The sequence below is a fragment of the Neolamprologus brichardi genome, chromosome 1, assembly GCF_056152115.1.
Source record: "Neolamprologus brichardi isolate AB-2024 chromosome 1, ASM5615211v1, whole genome shotgun sequence".
NCBI classification, from domain to species: domain Eukaryota; kingdom Metazoa; phylum Chordata; class Actinopteri; order Cichliformes; family Cichlidae; genus Neolamprologus; species Neolamprologus brichardi.
Window position 1 is genome coordinate 40828049 of NC_142104.1, and position 22160 is coordinate 40850208.

Here is a 22160-nt window from a genome sequence, read left to right on the forward strand (position 1 = left end):
AAGTCACGTGACGTGTCAGCGCAACACCGAAACATAAGAATCGGGGAGGGGGAGCAAAGTGTGCCTGCTCTCCGCTGACACAGGAGCGGTGAGTCCAGCGACCTGGTTGTTTCGTTTTTGCCGAAAGCACAGCATAGCAAACAAGCTGAACTCAAAGTAAAGAATCGATCTCACCAGGCTAGTATTGATCCGATACCGATGCCGACTTGGGATCGATACTATCAATATTTGGATCGATCCGCCCACCACTAGTGTTTTCGGTTGTGTACTTTCACTTTTGATAGTTATTTGTATTATGACTGTTGTTTTGGGTTCCCCAGGGTTTAGTTGTGTTCCCTCTGTTTGGCGTCATCCCTGCTTGTGTATCCCCTTTAGTGTAGTAAGGTCTCTGTGTTTAGTCCGCGTCTCTGAGTCTGTGTCATTACGTGTATGTGTTTCCTGTTTTACTTTAAAGGTCTCTGTCTGATGTCAGTGCGTTCTGTTTACGTTTCCCCTGCCTCGTCAGCTGTGATGTCTCCCAGGTGTGTTTCCCTCCTGTTTCCCATCCCCTGATTACTGGTGTGTGTATTTATAGTGTGTGTTCCCTCGTCCTCGTTGCTGGTTCGTCTGTGTTGTTCCCCTCCATCTTCCTGTGCATTCTCCCCACGTTGTTCTCCCTGCATCTCGGTTTCATGTCTCACGGTTTCAGCGTTTCAGGTTTGTTTTTGCTTAGCTTTTCCCAGTTTAGGTTACTCTTAGGTTTTGGTTTTCGTCCACCTTGTTCCTGTTTGTTTCTCCTTTATGTTAATAAAGCTCGCTCACTTCCGTAGCAGTCTGCATCTTGGGTCCTTAATAACTCACACATGGCTTGCCCCAGCAATCCGTGACAAATATGTAAATAAAAAGAGAATGCAATGATGTGCAAATCACATAAATCCATATTTTATCTACAATAGAACACAGAAAACTTCATTTGTTTAAATTGAGAAAATACATTATTTTAAAAACTATTTTAATATATTCATTTAAAAAAAATGATGAATTGAATTGATCTGAACCTCCAGTAAGTGAGAAATTGACATAGATTCTACAAATTGTAGACAGTGTTGTGTAGATTGGTGAGCTTCTGCCCATCTTTATTTCCTCCTTTCTAAGATGCTCGTGTTATACCCGGTCATGTTACTGAACCTCTATTGGTTAACTCTATGTATCTTTTCTAAATAGTTCTTGTTGAAATCCAATACTTGAAGTTTTGAACTATTTGAAACACCCAGAAGTTTGTTGCTAAATGAGAACTAACCTGTTTTTCTGTCGACTGAAGAGCTCATATTGAGTTTGAGGCAGTTTCACTCGTTTTCACACACACTTGCCTCAACTCCAACCGGTCGCAGCAGATGGCCCCGCCCCTCCCTGAGCCTGGTTCTGCCGGAGGTTTCTTCCTGTTAAAAGGGAGTTTTTCCTTCCCACTGTCGCCAAAGTGCTTGCTCACAGCAGGTCATATGACTGTTGGGTTTATTTCAATGCAGGATGAAGCACAAAATAATGAATCTGATTTCACCAAGACTTGCATCCTACTTTAGCCTGGAGTGCTTCTGTTGAGTCTTTGAGTGGTTTATTATCAGGGTGTTTTGCACTAATGCAGTTTGTACTGTAAGTGTTTTCATTCCTACATTAAATATATTACCACACTGCTCATAAACATTGATCAGAAAGCAATTTATCTGAATATAAATGGAGCTTCTAGTATTTGGAGTTGAAACCAGAAGCCCATTATACATGTATAGCTGAATATTTTTGCGGATGACTCCAGGGTTTCCACCTAACATAGATTATTCTGGACGTGAAAGAGGGCAAGAGGGGAAGTTTTGAGCACTGGTCATCTTACACCAGACCACACCTGCCCCCAGGCAGCCATCAATCATCCCATTGGTACAGAGCCCCAGGTTTCTGTTGCCTGAAGGAAGATTTGGGGGAGGGATTATCAGCAGCCTGGCGGTTGTAATCTGCTGCTGTAAAGAGAACGTGTATGAAAACTTTACTGAGCCTCCAGCTTTGAAGTACTTGAAGAAATGCTGAATAGAGTGATGTGCTTGGTTTGAATTGTTTTTCTTCTGCTAATGACCCATTTCAACTATAATGGAATAAAAAAAATTCAGCAGGATTCTGGTAGTTGACAGACATCCTTAAGTAATCAGCTTTGCTTTTGTTCTAAATGCTTTAAAATAACAAACATAATACAGTACAGATAGCAAAATATCAAAATCACAATACAGTGTTTAAGCCTCCAACATCTGGAACTCTGTACAGGTGTCAACGTAATGCTTATAGAGTTCTTAATTTTGAAAACCACTATGATATTTGTCTTTAAATGAGGACTAGGCTAAAAGATAAGAAAACAGAAATAAAGCAGAGCGTGCTTAGTGGCAGGCCTTGGTTTTGACTGTCACTCTCATAAGCAGTTTTAATAAGCTAAGATTGATAAGCTCTCATATTACAGCCCACAGGCCTGGGTTTGCCTCTCTCTTTACATTTGCTGTGTGTGTGTGTATTTTAAGATTAAGCAAAAACTTCTGTCCAAAGATACCATATGTCACGGTCCTGGGTCGGTGACCCAGCGTTTTCTGTTTTGTATTGTTAACCCTTTAAAACCGGTCGGTGCGGGCACGCTCTGTTTTGCGTAACTATTTTTAAATCCAGGTAGCTCTGCAACCACGTGAGCTAGCGCAATAATTTTTTTTGCATATGAAACCTGAGGAGTTGTACTTACATCTTATGCCATCAGCTTGTCCTAAGTCACAGTTTCCTTCCACACATAGCTTTGCAAAAACTGCATAAAAAGCACTTGCAGCAACAAAAACATAATATTCCAGAGACACGCTTTGCCGATCCGATCAGCTGTTCATAACACTTCCTACATTGGATTAGACGTCAGCGCGAACTATCGCATGTCCGCCATGACCTGCCCGAAACCGGAAGTGATGTCATTTTCGCGGAAATGTAGTTTTTTACCGTCCGGGCCTCAATGAGCCTATACTGGTGTTTTTAAAAGTTATGTTTGACTTTATGACTTTCTGTGTCGTTTCTGGGACTCATATTGCACTGCTGGAAATAGTTTATTTTGATGCATATGCTGCTTTTTTGCAAATTTGCATTATAATATTTATTTTCGTTTTTCCTGCAGTGTATAAAAATTGGTGTACTTCAAAAATAAAACTATGAAGACACTCAAAATAAATTTCCTGTGGTGGGAAACTATTTTGTGCAACTTTTTTGTATTTACAGTTTTGAGGGATAAGCCTCTTAAATTTCTCTAACTAGAAATATATGTTAAAAAACAAAAACGATTTTCAATTTTTTTGTAGTTTATTACACTTTTTTGCAATTTATGTAATTACTATGCACTTAATTCATACATATTATTAGAATCTGGGCTGTAATGGTTATATTGATGTATAGCAACTTGAAATGCTCCCAGAAATGGCTCCACAGCATGTAAAAATATAATATAAGCTCTGGCGGACTTGGTTCTATGGTAGGTCTTAAAGGGTTAATCTTTGATTTCTTGATGTCTTTGTTTGTTCCTAGGTTTTGGTTCTGTGTCAGTATCGGGCCTGAGTTTTGTTAGTGTATGTTTCCATGTGTCGCTTTTAGTTCAGTGTCAAGTCTGTCTTGTGAATTGTCTCTTGTTTCCTGTTTTACTTTGAAGGTCCTGTCTTATGTCAGTGTGTTCAATTTGCTTCTTAGCTACTTCCGGTGCGGAAACTCCTGTGGGGAGCTTTGTTTCCGGTGTCCTATTCGCGCCTGGTTTACGGTCCAAAACAAGTTAAGCAAATGAATGAATCAAGCGGTGATTTACATTTCTATAGATGTCTTGGGCATTTACCCAATATGTAAATGATGTTCATCGACTTGTCGAGCAAAAGAGAAAAGGGATTCAAATGTTATATTTCTCAGCTGTCCCTCGTTTATCGCGGGTGTTATGTTCTAAAAATAACCAGCGATAGGTGAAATCAAGTAGCCAATTTTATTTTTTGACGGTGCAAAACGTTTTGTGGACATCGTGGATATACAGCACTCCACTTCAGAGTCACACTGCTAGCGATCGATTCAGCGATTCTGTACTGTACAGTAGAGGCGTCACAGAGGAGATCGTCTGCAGCGATCAGGACGCAGGACACAATGTGATGTAAAAAAGAAAAGCATGCAAACTTGCAGTAAAAAATCCGCGAAACAGCGAGGTGAAAAGTGAACCGCGTTATAGCGAGGGACCACTGTAATTTTGAAGGTGAGTCACAACATACCCTTCGTAAATACTAATGTATAGAAACCCTTACCAGCAATCATTCATTTTTTGTGCGGCTTTTTTTTCACGGTTTGTTAACATGCTGTGTAGGTGTGTACTTGACTAGCTGATATCGACATAACGGGGAAACATCTGGTTTGACTATTGTTCACCTGTAGTTTGAATGCTGAACATTTGCCTGTTTAAATCATAAGACCAGTCACTATACAGAGATGTGCTTCTGAATGTGGACGATGTGTCTTCTGCTGCAGTGATGCAGTTCTGCTTGTGTTGAGTGATGTAAACAACTGATCGATCTAAACTCTTTAAACGTCAAAATTGATCATTCGATTTTTTATGACACAACAGGGGTGAGTGTTCCCACCTTCTGCTCTTTGTAACTTAACGCAATCTTTCCGTTTTCGAGTTTTGAACATGATTTTGGAGTATATCTTCGCAGTAGCGATTGACCGCAAAGTAAAGCTACCGGAAATGTACAACCCCACATCCGGTCTCAAACCACGAAGTTAGAATTTTCTCGTGCACAGGGTCTATTGCCGTATTTGTTGGACTAAGGTGCTCGTAAATCTGGGAGTAATCTGGGTCCTAAACTCCCTTTCCTTCAGGTCCCAAAGTCAAACGAATACTGCAGCATCACTGAGAGTTAAAAACTGTCTAAATTCCTTCATTTTTAATACAACGATCAGCATTGCTGCTTTACCAGGTGTAACTATGAAGTTTAACATCCAGGCATCCATGAAAACAGAATTTATTACATGTAACGGAGTTAGAAGTTAGCAGGAAGTTAGCGGAAGTTAGCTCGCTAGTTTCGCTAGTTACCTAAGCATGATATAGTATGTTCTGACTGAGAGATTTCTGAAAAAATTCAAACGTACTGCTCTGCTATCACTTCCAACATAACTCACTCTTCCGGTATGATGGCGCCTGTGTTTGGCTTTGCCGCTGCCGGGTGCAGTTTGTCACGCTCTTTCGTCGTGCTGTTTGTCTCTGCTCTGCTGTTTTCTATTTGTATCAATGATGTACTGGCTGCCTTGGTTTATGATCGTTTGACGCTGTTATCCATCCGATCTTCAATGATGGCTCAAGATGTCTCATCCTCCTCCTCCTTTGGCACTTTCCATCCTCCGCACTTTCCTCCGCACTCCTTTGGCACTTTCCATCCTCCGCCAGTGGCTGGATCCTCGGCAAGCGTCCTCAGCGTTCCCCGCAAACCACGGAGGAGAAGAGGAAGAAGAGCAGGTATCCAGGTGAAGCTTAGGCTTTTCTGGCGGCGGGGTCTGACTGGAAAGCGATGTCGAGCGTGCTTTGTTACCTATGCTCAGAACAGCTCCATGGAGAGGAATTTGTTTTCCACGTCCCTGCTTGGATATGCAGGGCCCGGCTCTCCGAGACCATGCTGCCTCAGAAGGGTTCATCCAGACTCTCCTGCTGACTGGCTTTTCATCCCCTCGGTGAGTGGAATCTACGAGCGTAAAGGCTCAAACCCCGAGTATTTATGTCCTTTAACTCGAGCCTCTGCCAAAAATGATGCTTCCACCCCGCTGAACATGGCGCTTTTTAATGCCCGATCATTAACTAATAAATCGTTCGTTCTTAACAATTTTATATCCTCTAAAAAACTGGACTTCTTATTTCTGACCGAGACCTGGCAGCGGGACTTGGACTATTCGTCTCTCATTGAAATGTGCCCGAACGGCTATTCCGTCATCAGCCAGCCTCGGGGATCTGGTCGTGGAGGAGGTCTCGCGGTGGCATTGCAGGGCCGTTTCAACTGCCGCTCAGTGAAAGTTGGACACTTTCTTTCCTTTGAATTACAGCTTATTAAAATCGGAAGTAAGGATCCTTTTTATTGTGCTGTGGTGTATCGTCCACCTGGCCCAAATAGCTTGTTTTTATCGGAGTTTAGCGACTTCCTGTCCTCTACTATGAGGTTGTCCAGACTGCTTTTAGTTGGCGATTTTAACATACATGTTGATGATGACTCCGACCTCTTTGCCAGAGGTTTTATCAACATTATGGATTCTTTTCATTTTACCCAGCATGTGTCAGGCCCCACACATAACAAAGGACACACGCTGGACCTTGTTTTTACTTTGGGTTTGAATATTGATTCTATTTGTTCTGAGGACATTTTTATCTCTGATCATCACTGTATTCTTTTTAACATGTCTTTTCATGAGCCTTTGTCTCCTGTTCACCGGACAATTATCTCACGCATCATAAATTCCTCCACAGCGGAGAATTTCTCGGATGCTTTTAATTTAACATTATCCCCGCAAAACGGCGTTGATTTCTTAACAGAGCTATTTAATAACCATTGTTTTTCAATTTTAGATGAAATCTGTCCAGTTAAAATGAGATCCGTTTCTGTTTCCAAGTCCTTACCCTGGCTAAACGACAACATCCGCTCCATAAAACGTGATTGTCGTAAAGCTGAGCGCTTATGGAGAAAAACTCATTTAAATGTTCATCTCCTTTACTTAAAGGATCTTTTAGCCTCTTTTAACAATGCAATTAGAGATGCGAGGGCTGCTTATTTTTCTCATCTGGTTGCAAAGAGCAGAGGTAATGCTAAGGTATTATTTGACACTATTACTGATATTATTACTCCTGCTCCACCTGCTGCCATTATTTCTTCTAATGAAGACTGTGAAACATTTCTTTCTCTCTTTCTAGAAAAAATTAGTAATGTAAGGAAAAAATTGCCCCCATCAGCATCTGCATTGTCAGTTCCTACGCCAGCTCGGCCTGTCGTTTTAGAAAGCTTTTTACCCATCTCACTATCAGAGCTGGAAAAAATAGTTAATGCAACAAAAGCATCCTCCTGTTCACTCGACATTTTACCCGCATCGTTATTCAAAAATGTCTTCCACTCTATTGGTCCCTGTGTGCTCACCATAGTTAACACCTCACTGGGATCTGGTAAAGTCCCTTCTTATTTTAAAACTGCTGTTATACACCCCCTGTTAAAAAAGCCTATGCTGGACCCATCTCTCACTAGCAATTACAGACCAATCTCAAAAATACCGTTAATTGCTAAGATACTAGAGAAGGTTGTGGCTAAGCAGCTTACAGCAGTTTTAGACAAACATAATATCTTTGACAAATTCCAGTCTGGCTTTCTCTATGAACGATACTTTTCTGTGGCGGTCTCTAAGTACAGGTCATCTTCCACGTCCCTGTCCTATGGTGTGCCACAAGGTTCTGTGCTGGGGCCCTTATTGTTTTTAATATATCTACTTCCTCTCCAGCATATTTTGAGCCCCTTTGAGGACATTTGCTACCACTGCTACGCAGACGACATCCAGCTATATATATATCTTTTAAACCTGAAGATGTTTCTAAGCTGCAGATTCTAAATGTGTGCTTAGAAACCATCAAAGGTTGGATGGCTGACAACTTCCTCCAACTTAATGAAGAAAAGACTGAAGTCCTTGTATGTGCTCCAGACAGACATGTACCTAACATAATGAATGCTCTTGGTCCTCTTTCAACATGTGTGAAATCGTCTATTAGGAACCTAGGGGTAACCTTTGATTCTGCTCTTACCCTGGATGTCCACGTCAAATCTCTGGTTCGGTCATGCTTCTATCATTTAAGAAACATTTCTAAATTGAGCCCCATAGTATCTCATACTGAACTGGAGATTGTTATTCATGCATTCATTTCATCACGATTGGACTACTGTAATTCACTGTTTACATGTCTAAACAAAAACTCCCTTGAGCGTCTGCAGATTGTCCAAAACGCTGCAGCAAGGCTTCTGACAAAAACATCTAAGTACTCTCATGTGACACCATTGCTTATACAGCTGCACTGGCTCCCCGTTGAATTCAGAGTCCATTTTAAGATTCTAGTTCTGACATTTAAGGCTCTTCAAGAGCAAGCACCAGCGTACATCATCGAACTTTTACAGCCCTATGCCCCTAGTAGGTCCCTGAGGTCTTGTGATCAGGGCCGACTTGTTATTCAGTATACAAGACTGAAAACCAAGGGTGATAGAGCTTTTGCCACTGTGGCTGCCAGACTATGGAATTCTCTTCCTCAGAACTTAAGATCTGCAGACTCAGTGATTACTTTTAAAAAACAGCTAAAAACACATCTTTTTAAAATTGCATTTTGTTAACTTTTGACTGTTTTTGTTTTTTTTTACCTTGTAAAGCACTTTGTGATCTTTTATCTAGAAATGTGCTATATAAATAAAATTGTACTTACTTACTTACTTAAATGAAGACAGAAAACTAAACAGCAGTGATGTTTGCAGGGTTACTGAAGTTGGGCTAGCTGGTATATAATGATTAGGGCTGGGTATCGTTTAGGTTTTATCGATACCAGTACCAAACTGGTACTTTTGAAACGGTACCGGTACTTAAACGGTGCTCAAACCGGTGCTTAAAGAATGGAGAACACAAAATTGGTCCAAAAACCTCTCATGTTGAGCTGATTTTTTTTTGTAAAAAGATAACAATGTTAGCTTTTTCTGCAGATATAGGGGATTTATGGTATCACTCTTGGCTGGAAGCAGTGCTTAATCAATGGAAAAACCACAAACTTTGTCCAAAAACCTCTCATGTTTAGCTGTTTTCCACTTTTTCTTTGGTCATTTTAGCCTTTTTGGCCAGGGTGAAGGGAGTATCTGCCATCAAACAAGAAGACAGCCGCATGTAGCTATGAGGATGTTTGCTAGTTCACCTTACATGCATTAATGTAATAACGTGGTTAGCCTACTCAACGTAAATTACACACGAACAACATTAAGCTACTCACACAGAGAAGAACAGCTGCTGCTGCCATCATCATTCGTCATCATTTCTGCTACACTGGCAAGGCTAGGGGCCAGGACTCTCCTCTTCGGGTTCTTGGGGGATGTTGCTAACTCCAGGTCCGATAACAGACACCACACCCGCAGTAGATGTGCTCGGTGTGAGGTCTCGCAGCAAGCTATCAAATACGGCGCATTTCTTGGCTTTTAACAAAATGCTATACGTCGCCAGGTTCGTCGTCAGATTCGAGGTGTTACCTCCTTTTCACAGTATCAGCTTAAAGCACTTGTTGCAGGCTGCTGAGTTTGCATCTTTTGCTGGGAAGTACAGCCAAACTTTGACCGCTTCGCCTTGGGCATTTTTAATCTGTAGCTCTGCTCTAAAAGAACGTACGTACCTGGGCCCGCCTACTATCCTTGGAAACGTAAAATGATTGGCTAGAATCTAAAGTGTATGACATCTCAGGAAAAAAAAGCACTGAAAAAAAGCACCGAAATGTGCGCTGCTTTTCGGACTAGTTACTACCATTTATGTCAGAACCGGTGCCATGGCACCGGATACCGGTACCCATCCCTAATAATGATGTCCTACGTGGTGGCTGGTGGAGCTGGAGGATGAACGCTAACTTTTTTCCACTCGATAAAAGTTAACATGAGGGTTCCCGATAGTTAAAGAAAAATGCAGTCGCATGGCAGGATGCTGTAAACGGACCAAACTTCAGTCAGGAGAACAACTGAGATAATCCATCCACAATATGAGGTCAGTCATTAATATACTGCAACAACATGGGAACAGAGCAGCTGTGAGAGAATACAGCATTAATGAATCAATGGTACAGAAGTGGAGGAAGCAAGAAGTGTGAGTTGAGTAAAGTTTGACTTATCTGACTGTTTTGTTTCACTTAATGTGCCTAATAATCCCGTGCACCTTATGGTCCGAAAAATATATATTTGACTTTTTTATTGGTCACACTGCAGTTTACTGTTCCAAAGCACCTCTTTTTAACTTCAGTGGATATTTTACATGGCTATGCTCAGGATATGTCAGCCCATTTCTACTGGAAATATGCCTTTTGCCTTTTGGTTAAACTTTCAGCAAGGAATTTGCATTTGCACTGTTAAATTTTTATATAGCTTTAATGCACATAAAAAACAGCTGCTTGTTTAAATTAAGCAAGCTGGACAAAGCAATGGCAAGTAAGGCTCCAACCAGCAGCTCAGGCCCTGATGTGATGCAGACAACTTCAGCTCGTAGCATCATTTCCAAATATTTACAGAATAATTTAAATAACCCTTAAAAACCTTGTTGGAAAAAAGCACTAAAATCCATTAAAAGTAGTAAAAAAAACCCAACAAATTCAAAGCAGACATTCAACAAGAAGACATGCTGCTGCATCAGCATCAGAAGCTGATTCAGTGAAAATGAGGAGCTTACACTCAGAGCACAGAGCTCCACACAGTTTTAGTTTTTATTCTCTCAGCTGCAGATTGGCTGCAGTACTGTGAGTGTCTGACATTAGAAAACCCTATAAACCTAATAACCGAATGCACTTTTAACTCTTATTAGAATGAGATTTTAACCACTATGGTGCAAAGTTTTTAGATAAAGTACAAGCGATACAATCAGTGCTTTGTCAGTGTTTATTCAGTATTCAAGGACAGCAATATTTGCATAGTATTTTTACTGACATATAGTGCAGATATGTTTTGGGCAAAAACATTTTTGAATATTAAAATATGAACATTTTTAACATACAATTGGCAAATTAGCCAATGCCAATGCAAAACGTTATCTGCCTATTAAAAAAAGAAGATAATCTTCTCACAAACTGGTGTTTGATTTTGAAACAGGAAAAAAGTGGGGAAACAAATGAAAAGACTAACATTTGAATAAAACCTGAAAGCAAGTAAATACTTTCTATGCTGCCTTATACATTTTACGTCAGATAAAAACTTTGTTCGCAAGATTCAGATAATTATTTAATAAAAGCTAGAGATTTTAAATGAGAATAAGAAAGAAAAGTATTTCTTTGTGCCCCCCTCTCCCTGTTAATGCCCTACATGGCCCCCTGGCAAAACTTTGCTAGACCCGCCCCTGCACAGTTACCAGTTGTCAGCGTAAAAAAGGATCCTGGTGTTATTTGTCTCTCAGAAACAGTTCATAACTTCTTCAACTCATTCATGTCACCTAAAAGGTGACAGGTGATGGAGAAAACCTGTTTCTCCATCACCTGTTCAGCTCTGATGATTCAGTAAGGACATCTCCTGGTTTCATCTTCATGTTTCCCTCTCACCACATATCCAAACCGATATCATGACCAGCAATTTAACACCTGTGGATCCAGCAAACATCAGCTGATACTAGAAATTAATATTAAATAAATTCTAACAACAGCTGATCAAGCTTAAACGTGCTGCTGTTGTTTAGCGCGACATCCGCTGGTTTCCTCTTTCTGGCGCAAAGTGAGCGGTAAACAAACAAGAGAGACGATCAGCTGATCATTGATCAGGTTCATGATTGAAGTAGCAACAGGAGAGGGAGGGGAGAGAATGAGAGAAGAAGAGGCAGCTGTGCAGCGTAAACACACAGAATAACTCCAGCTTTGTGTCTTTTTCCATTCTAGCTAAAGTACGGGACGATTCGCGTTCCTTTTCAGCTCAATACGAAACGCGTAATATTTTCTCTGAATGAGGGACGATTCCGTTTTTTACGGGACGGTTGGCAACTCTACTAACTAACCATATGAATAAAATAAAGTTCAACATCAGTAACATCATAGCACCCACCCAGCTGTATAGAAACTCCGTCATGCTAGCTAGTACGCAGTACGAGTTATTGTAACTGACTGTAAAAAGTCAGCATAATGAAAATAAACTCCACCTAAACTTGGTTTATATCTGATCCAGATAGACTGCAGGTCATAACTTCTTACCTGAAGTTCAGTTCACACTCGGACCGGCGGCCGCCTCGGGTCTCTCCTCCCCCTGCCTCCCCTCTCCCTCATCCACCTGCTGGCCTCTGTGGTAGCTCCGCCACAGCCACCACCAAACAACTGAGTTATTTTTACACATCGGCCAGCATCTGGACAATCCACCACCTCTCATTGTTCATGCCGTTACAAAAATAAATAAATAAGTCATCAGCCCACCGGGCAAATGCCCGGTATGCCCGATGGCCAGTCCAGCGATGTCAACCTGCAACCAAATCTGCAGCTCCATACAGCAATGTTACGACTTGGATTATATCTTATAACTCCTAACTCTTATGCTAGCTCCCCCCAGCAGCCTACTGTCTCAAATATTCAACGGTTGCAATAATTCTTTAAGTGTTATTTTTTTCTTGGTATTCTAATTTCACCGAAGTTTACTAAACTCAACAAACTTATTATTACTTACCAGGACATTTATTCTCAACTCATTTTCTTTCACCGAAGAATTGTTTTCTGCTGTGCCGTCTTTCGTGCTTGGCTCTACTTCCTTTGCTAATGTGATGCTCATAGTGCAGAAGCCGATGCTGCATTCACTTACACTCGGATATCTGAGCTTCACTGTGAAAACATAATCGTACATTTGATATTTGATTGTTTTACCTTTGGGGTGGCACCTGGGGTTGCCAGTCTGGTTGGGGGGGTGGTCACACCCACTGGACGCGCCACCCCGCTGGACGCGCCACTGTGTCTGTGTGTGTGTGTGTGTTAACCACATGTCTGTTTGAAGGGACAGGATCCCTTCAGAATTCTTGCCCTTCGTTCCAGCGCACCTGGTAATAAAAATGCTTTAAATGAACAAATATCACTAATTGTTTACTATCTTTCCTTAGTTACTCGATATGATGGTAAAATTAAAAAGCCTTGGTATATAAATAAAACTGATCTGAATGAAAGGTTTTGAAAAAGTGTATTTTAAATTGAAGCTTTTCCTGAACATAATAGCATGAACAACCCAAAAACAGCAGCGACACGGTTCAGTGGTTTTATTAATAAAACTGGAGAGTGAGCTGGCAGCCATGTAGGTTAACCAAGGAGTGGATTCTTAAAGACAGAGGAAACAGAGGTAGATGTAAAGACAAGGGAGCCTGAGCATGCTATAGCTTCTGCTGCAGTAATGGTCTAGCAGAGACTGGGTAGATGAGCCTTATGTCCTTGTCTACTGCATGTGAGTTATTAGCAGGTGTGTTAGCCAGGTCTATATGGAAGCAGTAAACGGGCATGCCCTTCAGCAGACCTTCAACGTACACCAGCTAGTAATAGAGAGGAAAGAAGATGGCAGTGGAGACGATGATACCTAACCAATTTTGTGTATAAATCTTGCCCAAATGGCAACTGCATAATGAAACTCTAAACGATGGCTCCACACGGACTCCAAAGTCATTTGAGTCATGTGCCATCATTGTGTCTTCTTCTGAATAGAGACGATGTCGATTTTGATGTTACACTGCTAATGTTCTGTCATAATGTTTCTACCTTCCAGGAATATAAATTCTAAGGAATGAGACTGAACACTGGCACAAGTTACCAGTACATACTGTAAAAATGGCCTGATTATCGGTGAAAGCAAAGCAATCAGAGGCAGTTTGCATTTAGCTGTAATAGCTGTAACACTTATTGGCATGAGGTGCAATTATGGAGCTGTACATAGCAGAGGACAAAAGAATGAAACACCAGCAACGGGCAGAGTAGGATTACTACAAGAGCAAAGAAATGTTTTTGTTTTGTGAAAAAAAAAAGAAGAAAGGGGAGGAGGAAAGATAAAAATAAAGTTGTGTTATTTGTTTGCTTCAGCAGGGTATGATTGTACAATCACTATAATTATCTCGTAGCCAGAATATTATTTCTACACTGATGCTGAGAATATGCACAGAAATGATACTATCTAACACAGACGCCAGCTCACAATTAAGAAATCTCAAACTGAAAAGTGCAGCGATAATTGTATCATATACAATGGATTTTTAAGTATTGTAACGTTAAAATTAGCCTCATACTTATTTTTGCTTAAGTTGCTTGTTTTTAGAATGCACATACAGCACAATGTCACAGCAATGTGGATGTAGTGCCGTGTGCTTTCTGCAAGGAAGATATCTCCTTGTCCTCAGGTAACAACCTTACATAAATATCTGGGTTGACAAGCTGCATTTGAATCATAACCACAGCAACAACAGTAAAGAATGTGGTGGAATTGCCAGCTGCAATAAGTCTTTCCTGAGACCAAATTTCCCCCTAACTCATGGCGGCATCAGAAAGTGACCTCATCAGTTAGAAACCATAAAGAAACTCATAAATGCAAAGTCGAATTCAAGGTAAGTGAGGATGGATGGAATAAAGACTTGCAAGAAGTGAAAAATGGCAACAAAAATTTTTGTAAAATTCGACAGTTTAAACATAAACTCTTTCTGCAGTTGTTTCTACAGACAGACCAACAACAATGCAGAAGTCATTTTGGAGCACATATCAAACAGAACTCTTACACAGTAGCATCTTTTTTTTCCTCCTTTAGATAACCTCTTTATCATCTCATTTGCTAAGACAGATTGCCCGTTCTGTGGGGCTGTAAGCTTCTTAATCCAAGGAGTTTGGAAAGAAAGGTGACTGGACGTCTTCCAGACAACACTTCACATTTATTATGCGAAGTGTAATAAATATCGCATAATAAATGCGAAATTTATTACACTTCGAAAGAGGTACCTGAGCATCCAGGCCCTCACTGTCAGACTGAGGAACAGTTTCTTCCCCCAAGCCGTCAGACTCCTGAACACTAACACACACACACACACACACACACACACACACACACACACACAACACCTTCAGACACCAAGTTAATTTTGCACAGTACAATGCTATTACTATTTTGCACATTTCCATTCCACTGTCTTGTGTCTGTATTGTGCAGTTCTGTCTGGTGTTGCACAGTCTTGTCTTGTCTTGGGTTTTTTTGCAGTTTTTGCACGTTATACTTTACATAGTTCTGTGTTGACTGCCTGTTATAGGTTATATGTAGCACTTAGTCATAAACCGATAGTAGACTAATATCAGCCTGACTCTGTCTGAATGCACCAAAGTTGCTTTGACGATGGCTGCTGATTTCAACATTTTTCAGAGGCAAAGACTGTCAATTCACTGCACACAGTGACAATAATTTTGGTCATGCCATGGTGTCCAATCATTGTTTTTTCTACTATGGCTATAGCCAAGTGAAAAATGACCAACTTTAGCCATCACCCAAAAAACAAAAATGAGTTGGAGTCTATTGCTAATTGTCCCAATACTACACAGTAACTATTCATATGCTGTAGCTAGCCAGTGCTAACTAGCTTCTAGTGTTACACCTGTTCAACTTTATAGTTTTTGAGGCATGGGAAAAGGTAGGTGTTGGAAAAGCTTTTTTTTTTTTTCCTCCTCATGTTATTAGGAAGTCTTGTCCGGAAAATAATAATCTTCCCAGCATAACAATTTGGAACAAAGCAACATACTAACGTTGACAGAGATAGTTGATAGAGTCACAGTTTCCTCCATGGCTGTCACGTGAAGATATTTCTCTTCAGATTTCAAGCTAATATTAGAACCATTACTGTATTTATGCCTCCATTGGCCTCCCGTTGCCTGATTGTTTCACACCACTGTATGCTGTTTTGTTGCTGTATTTTTTACAATCTGCGTGCAACTTGCTTTCAGTTTATTAACAGACTTTAGTTTACTCTATTCTTGACTCCAGTAGGACCACTTTAGACTTTAATCCTTCTCCCATTGTTCCTTCTCTATTTTCTTGTGCTCCACTTTTTGATTTTGCCATCCACACGTGGTCTTGTCAATTCCACTATAACATCTGGTTGGTTGCCAAGCAGCTGCTTGTCTGTCTGGCGTCCCACAGGACCTGTCATTCTGGAGATGGGGACTTCTATTCCGTATGCAGCACAAATGTTCCTATCTCCCAGCCAGCTGGTTATATATTAGAAAAAAACAAAAACCTTACATCCCCCTGGTAGGTGGTATGTGTGTGTTTCCCTTCAAGCCTTGAGGATCTACTAGAGGCCTGGTAGTTTTGGGCTTCTCCACAGTATCAGTGTGGTCCGTGTTCCTAAGAGACCTCTGAGCTTGTATGATGAGTCTGCTGAAGCTTTTCGGGGTTTAAGGGTTGCAGCGCCTATTAACACTGGGCCTGCTTTGGACTTGTGTGTCTGATAGCAGCTGGGCAGTGTAGTGGCAACATTACCATTTTTAGAACAGTTGGTTAGGGTTTGATTCCTCGCCAGTACATGTATCCAGTAATGATTCCCAGTCCAAGAACTCCATGCTGCCCAAGCCAAAATTAGAACATGAGTTGAAAATAAATAACTAAAACGGTTATTAAGCACAGTGTCTGTAATAGTTATAACCTACCAAAAACATGATGAGCACCAATTACATCATAGCATAATAAATGTGAAGTGTTGCTTTAAAACTTTTAGACTTTAACCCTTTAAAACCGATCGGAGCGGCACGTAACTATCGTAACTATTTTTAAATCCCGGTAGATCTGCAACCACTTAAGCTAGCGCAATAATTTTTTTGCATATGAAACCGGAGGAGTTGTACTTACATCTTATGCCATCAGCTTATCCTAGGTCACTGTTTCCTTCCACATATACACAGCAAAAACTGGAGTGTTAAAATTTCAGGGTTAAACATGTTAGAGTTGATTTCCACTCTCAAAGTGTCATTTTAACACATTCTGATTCAAATAGTGTTCAGTGTTGGAGTTATTAAACAGTGTTATTCAAGTCCAAGCAAATGAACTCTGAAGAGAGTTATTTATCTTGGTAGGCCCCTGGGCTTCTGGTAAACCCGTGGATCAATTAATAGTTTGCTCTGCCTGGCCGATTTTCCATGTGCTTCTGCTGGTTACACCGTGGTGGATGCCTGCCGTGTTGCTGCTTGGAGTATTTTACACAAACGGTAAGTAATTCAAACTTATATAAAATTCACGGTATTCTATCGGTGCAGTGAGGTTTTCTTGATGTTTCTTGGTGTTCGGTTGCTGAAAACGAGCTTTAATAGAGGAGGAGATGTGTCGAAAATTCTATTTAGCCTCCAATGCTAATGTTAATGTTGCAGTCTTTTTACTCGTGAGTGACGGTAGACACTGCACGTGGAAGCGCCGCGCCACGTTCAGCTTTTCCTTTGTTCACACAGACACGTCTTTCTCCACGCCAGTTCATGAGCGTTTTTGCTCCTCTGTTTATTCAGAGCAATTTTTTCACAATTGATAAGTAAATAACATCCCAAAATAATTGAAGAGAGCTTGTTTTAGTCACTCCTGCTTTTACTTTGACATCGTTCATCGTTGACTTGTCTCTAATCTGTCTCTCTCTCTGTCTCACTCTCTTCTCCCTTTGAGACACCCGCCCCAAACATAGTCAGTTAGGCTGTCCCCTCCTTTGCGATGTGTTTATTTTCATCTCTATTGTCTCTTTTCATACACGAATCTGATCGCATTTGTCAATCGCAGTATTTTATTTTGGAGAATACTTTTATCTTCAAAATTGCCTGGATTGTCTTGTGTGTCTTGGTGTAACTTCCTGCGGAACATGCGTGGCCCACGCAAAAAATAGACCAGATACCGAAACAATCGCTTCGTAGCACTCCGTGTCTGGTGTAAACTACACCATAGATTAACATGTATTTTGTATTGTGTTGTGTATCAATTGGACTGCTGCATGGACAGACACAGGTTTATTTGATAACATTAAATGTTATTGCAGTGAAATTCAAACGCATGGTCAGTATTAATCACCATGTACGGTATATGTCAGTGTTTTAATCATTTTTGCTTGAATTGCTCTAAATGTCAAATACTTACTAGTATGCCATTTTTGTTATTATTTTGTCTCAGTAAAATGCTGGTCCAGGTTCGATACTGCCAACAGCAGAAGTATGTGAAGTTGGAAGAGGTTGATGGGCGGTTTGAGTTTATGCAGTTTCATGAAAAAGGTTTGTTTATATCTTACCTAATTTTAGTTGGGGGGACAGAATTTTTTGTAGGGCGTTTCGCCAAGTCTCTTGAATCATACAGTGGTGTATCACTTTAGTGAATGTGAGGCAAGAACAGTTTACTTAAAAGGTGCACTCAGATATCTTTTCCAGTCATCGAGAGATTTTGCCTGCCACCTGATGCAAAAGTAGTGTACAAAGATGCAACAGGGACAGAAGTTGATGAAGTGATTTTCAGTGACCTTATCAGCCAAGGCACTGTGGTCCTAACAGTTTTCTCAAGTGATGGTGAGAAATTTAAAGGGGCAAGCTCAACACCAGACATGGGGAAGGGCTGTGTGGCTGCTGGTTGTTCCAAATAATCAGGAGCACACAATTTGACCAATCAGCTGTTTGAACATTGACATCAGTTAATTTAAATGAGTCAGGTCTGCAGTGTGATGTTGCTTTGTTAGTTAAAAATCTGCAGCCAGATTTTTTTTCTACACCTTACAGAATAATGTTGTTTTTTCCTTTTAGAATTTTCTGATTGCTCCTTGTCTTCTGCATCTGATTGTTCTGACTCAAGCTTCAGCTCAAATGCAAGTACATCAACTATACTTCTAGATGAGGGTCCCAGGAAGAAAACAAGAGTTGAGGGTACTGTTGATGCAGCATCTGCTAAAAAGGTTGTGACAAAACTCAGTTCTCATAGTTTTTTTTCTACTTCATTATTCTTAATGTGTAGAAAAGCTATTCCTCACTTTTTGCATCTTTTTTTTCTCAAGTTAATTGAAGGTGTACTTGGAACCAATTCAGGTGGTGAAGAGGTTCTCCAGGAATATCACACAACACAAACTCTAACAGATGCTACCAGAAGAAAAATGGTCAATATAATAGTGGCTCACATGATTGATTGCCATGGGTATGTGTGTTCTATTTGTGCATTTTATTTTTTTTTTAAATACAAGTTACTATTTTGCCATTACTTAAGCATGCTAATTTAAAATCGTTTTTCAGGCACCTCCCCACCAAAGCTGTTAGAGAACAGTACGCGCTAGGGGTAGTGACATTGTTCCTATCCCTGAAAGACCCAGTAGAGACTATTATTGCACTTTGTTTACATAATTTTCATGCTGTGCATCATTGGGATTTGTGTGCATTGACATTTAAGTTCTGAAAATTTTCAGATTGACAACACATTATTTTTGAATGTATTTACATTTTAGGAACACTTCTATGATGCTGCAAGCAGCACTGGATACATTTCTTGGCGTTTGAAAACGATACAGAGAAAGACTAGAAGAGGATCTGCTCCACTGGCTTTGCTCAAGAAGGAGGTAAAAAATTAAGTGTCCACAAACTAGATAATGTTCTCATTTACATTATATACTATTTTGTTTTCATTTACCTATCTGCTCAGCACCTATGCTTTTATGTTTGTGTGTTTTTCTTCAGGGGGCCCAAATTACCAAAGGCCCATTAATGTCGACATGCAGCTTGATGGAGATGCTTGCCAGGAGGCCATCTCTTTGCTGAACCATACATCCGACACTTCCTTGATTTTCCATAAGATGAGAGAGACCTTTCAGCATCGTCAGAAGCTCATCAATGATCCTGACAAAAGTCTTGATATCCTGTCTATCTTCCCAAGATTCTTGGATATAAAAGGATTGGTGAGAATATTAAGTGGAATTTTTAATATCACTTTAAATTTCAAGATGAATGTGGCAGTAGTAGATTTTCTTTCTTAAAGGTGAATCAAGACTTCACTCTCCTGTTTGATGATGCGATATCTACCAGGCTGCTTCAGAAATGGGATCCAATCTTTAGGTATCAAATCATCAAAGAGGCCAAGCAGCTCACCTCAACAGTAGAGTTGCGTCAATTGGTGCAGTCAGCAGAGAGTCCACCAGGAAGTGATCTTGATGAGGCAGCAAGTGAATTTGTTAAATATGATTTGCTATAAGCAGTTAAAGTTCAATAGCATCAGGATTCTATTAATAAATACCAATTCATTCACCTGTTAGCTTTGCTTCATCAGTTTTCTTTAGCTGTTAGTTTAATGTTTATGACAGCACATTTCAACTTTCTTAGGAAGTGTTTTTCTAGTTCTCCTTAAAAATTGCATTTGAAAGATTTGCTGTCAATTGATTCTTGTGACTCTGTTACATCTCCTTCCGCCACCTCCAGGAGGACCAAAGTATCAAAAAATCAGCGCCTCTGATGCTGTTGAGAGACTTGTAGTCTTTCATAAGGTAATTTAATATTTATAGTTTTTATCATAAGTTGTCATGTCACTGGTTAAGAGGTGAATGAAACAAATTACAGTTGAGCTTACAAAGGAGGTTTACATACTCATTTCTGTGATGCTATTATCTCTGACTTGCTCCTGTGTCTAATGCTCAGTATCTTTGTCTCAACTCCAGTCTTGCTGCAGTTTGGAAGAGCATCTCCAGAATTAGCAGAGTCAGCAGCCATCTTACGCAACACTTCATATCAGAACAGAACTTGCTTTCTAGGATTTATGGTTTTGACTATGGATTTTTAGAAAGAAAAAACTGGCCCACTAAAATCATATTGGACAGTGCTGGCAATAGCATTGGTTTGAACTCTATCCAGACATTCTGTCTTGTGAAAAACATCCCACTTTTGTTTGGTGACATTATTCCTGCAGGGAACAGACACTGGAATTTGTTATTGTTGTTACTTCAAATAATGAACATTGTTTTTTCACCTTGTCTCACTCTGGGAATGACTATATATTTGAAGAATTTGATTATTGACCACCACAAACTATTTAAGCACACGTATCCACACAGAAACTTGATTCCTAAGCATCATTTTATGATTCATTACCCATCCTCTATTCGAAAAATTGGCCCTTTACTGTATATGTGGAATATGAGGTTTGAAGCTAAGCACAAGTTGTTCAAAGATTATTTCAAAAATTTCAAAAACCTCACCAAATCGCTTGTTAAACGGCATCAGATGGCCATTGCTTATCACTGGGAAACCTTTTCTCTTAAACAGAAGGCGTTTGGGCCAATTAAATCATTTTCTTTAAGAGATGAAAGTGTGGTCAATAGTGAAATGCTATTATCAAAAGATGTTTTCTCAACAAGTTGGGTTAAAATTGATGGTGTAGAGTACAAAGCTGGACTCGTTGTTTGCAGTACAATGGAGGAAGACATGCCAGTCTTTTGTCAAATAATTGATACACTTATGGTTGAAAATGACATTTTTTTGTTGACACACAAACTCTTTACTGAAAACTTTGATGAACATCACCATGCATTCAAAGTAGTACAAACTGAAGAATGGTGTGTCATAAAAATAACTGAACTCAAATGTCACAGACCATTTGATATTCAAAACTCATACAGTGCTGCAGATGAAAGTTTGTACATTATATCTTCATTTATTATGTTTTGATTCACTTTCTGGGAAAAAGAAGCATGATAATAAATGTTTCTGGACAATGTACAGTTTTCTTGAAATTATTCTCATAATTGTAATTGTTGTCGTTAAAAAGTTATGTTAATCTATTACATAAATAGTTCTTTTAGGGATTAAAACTACCTTAATAAAAGAGTAAAGAGTTAAAGTAGTATTATTTTTCAATCTGTGTAGTGTTAATTTAACCCAGTTTGGTGAGTTAAAATTAACTCAGACATGGTGTTAATAATAATTTGCTCAGTGTTAATTTAACCCAGTTTTAAGAGTTAAAGAAGGAACTCTGACAAAGTGTTAAATAATTAACTATTTTGAAAATGTTAATTCAACTCTGTAGAGTGTGGAGCTATATAAACCCTGAAAAAATGTTAAAATCAACTCTGTGGGAGTTGATTCAACACTACAGTTTTTGCTGTGTAGCTTTGCAAAAACTGCATAAAAAGCGCTTGCAGCAACAAAAACATAATATTCCAGAAACACGCTTTGCCGATCCAGTCAGCTGTTTGTAACACTTCCTATGTTGGAATAGACGTCAGGGTGAACTTTCGCATGTCCGCCATGACCTGCCCGAAACAGGAAGTGACGTCATTTTTGCGGAAATGTAGTTTTTTTTACCATCTGGGCCTCATGAGCCTGTACTGGTGTTTTTAAAGGTTATGTTTCACTTTATGACTTTCTGTGTCGTTTCTGGGATGCTTAGGACTCATATTGC

General features: G+C 39.9%; 2 protein-coding genes across 2 annotated transcripts; both read left to right on the top strand.

Moving 5' to 3' along the window:
• Positions 1 to 16890: 16890 nt before the first annotated feature.
• LOC148106489 (uncharacterized) lies at positions 16891 to 19301 on the top strand. Its single transcript, XM_087842161.1, has 6 exons — positions 16891 to 16978; positions 17916 to 18013; positions 18167 to 18301; positions 18533 to 18681; positions 18781 to 18917; positions 19222 to 19301. The coding sequence occupies exons 2-6, from the start codon at positions 17920 to 17922 to the stop codon at positions 19271 to 19273; spliced, it is 567 nt and encodes a 188-aa protein (XP_087698287.1). The 5' UTR covers positions 16891 to 16978; positions 17916 to 17919; the 3' UTR covers positions 19274 to 19301.
• A 149-nt stretch (positions 19302 to 19450) lies between these two features.
• LOC148106490 (uncharacterized) lies at positions 19451 to 21579 on the top strand. Its single transcript, XM_087842171.1, has 4 exons — positions 19451 to 19668; positions 19749 to 19928; positions 20131 to 20250; positions 20422 to 21579. The coding sequence occupies exons 1-4, from the start codon at positions 19486 to 19488 to the stop codon at positions 20455 to 20457; spliced, it is 519 nt and encodes a 172-aa protein (XP_087698297.1). The 5' UTR covers positions 19451 to 19485; the 3' UTR covers positions 20458 to 21579.
• The last annotated feature ends 581 nt before the right edge of the window (positions 21580 to 22160 follow it).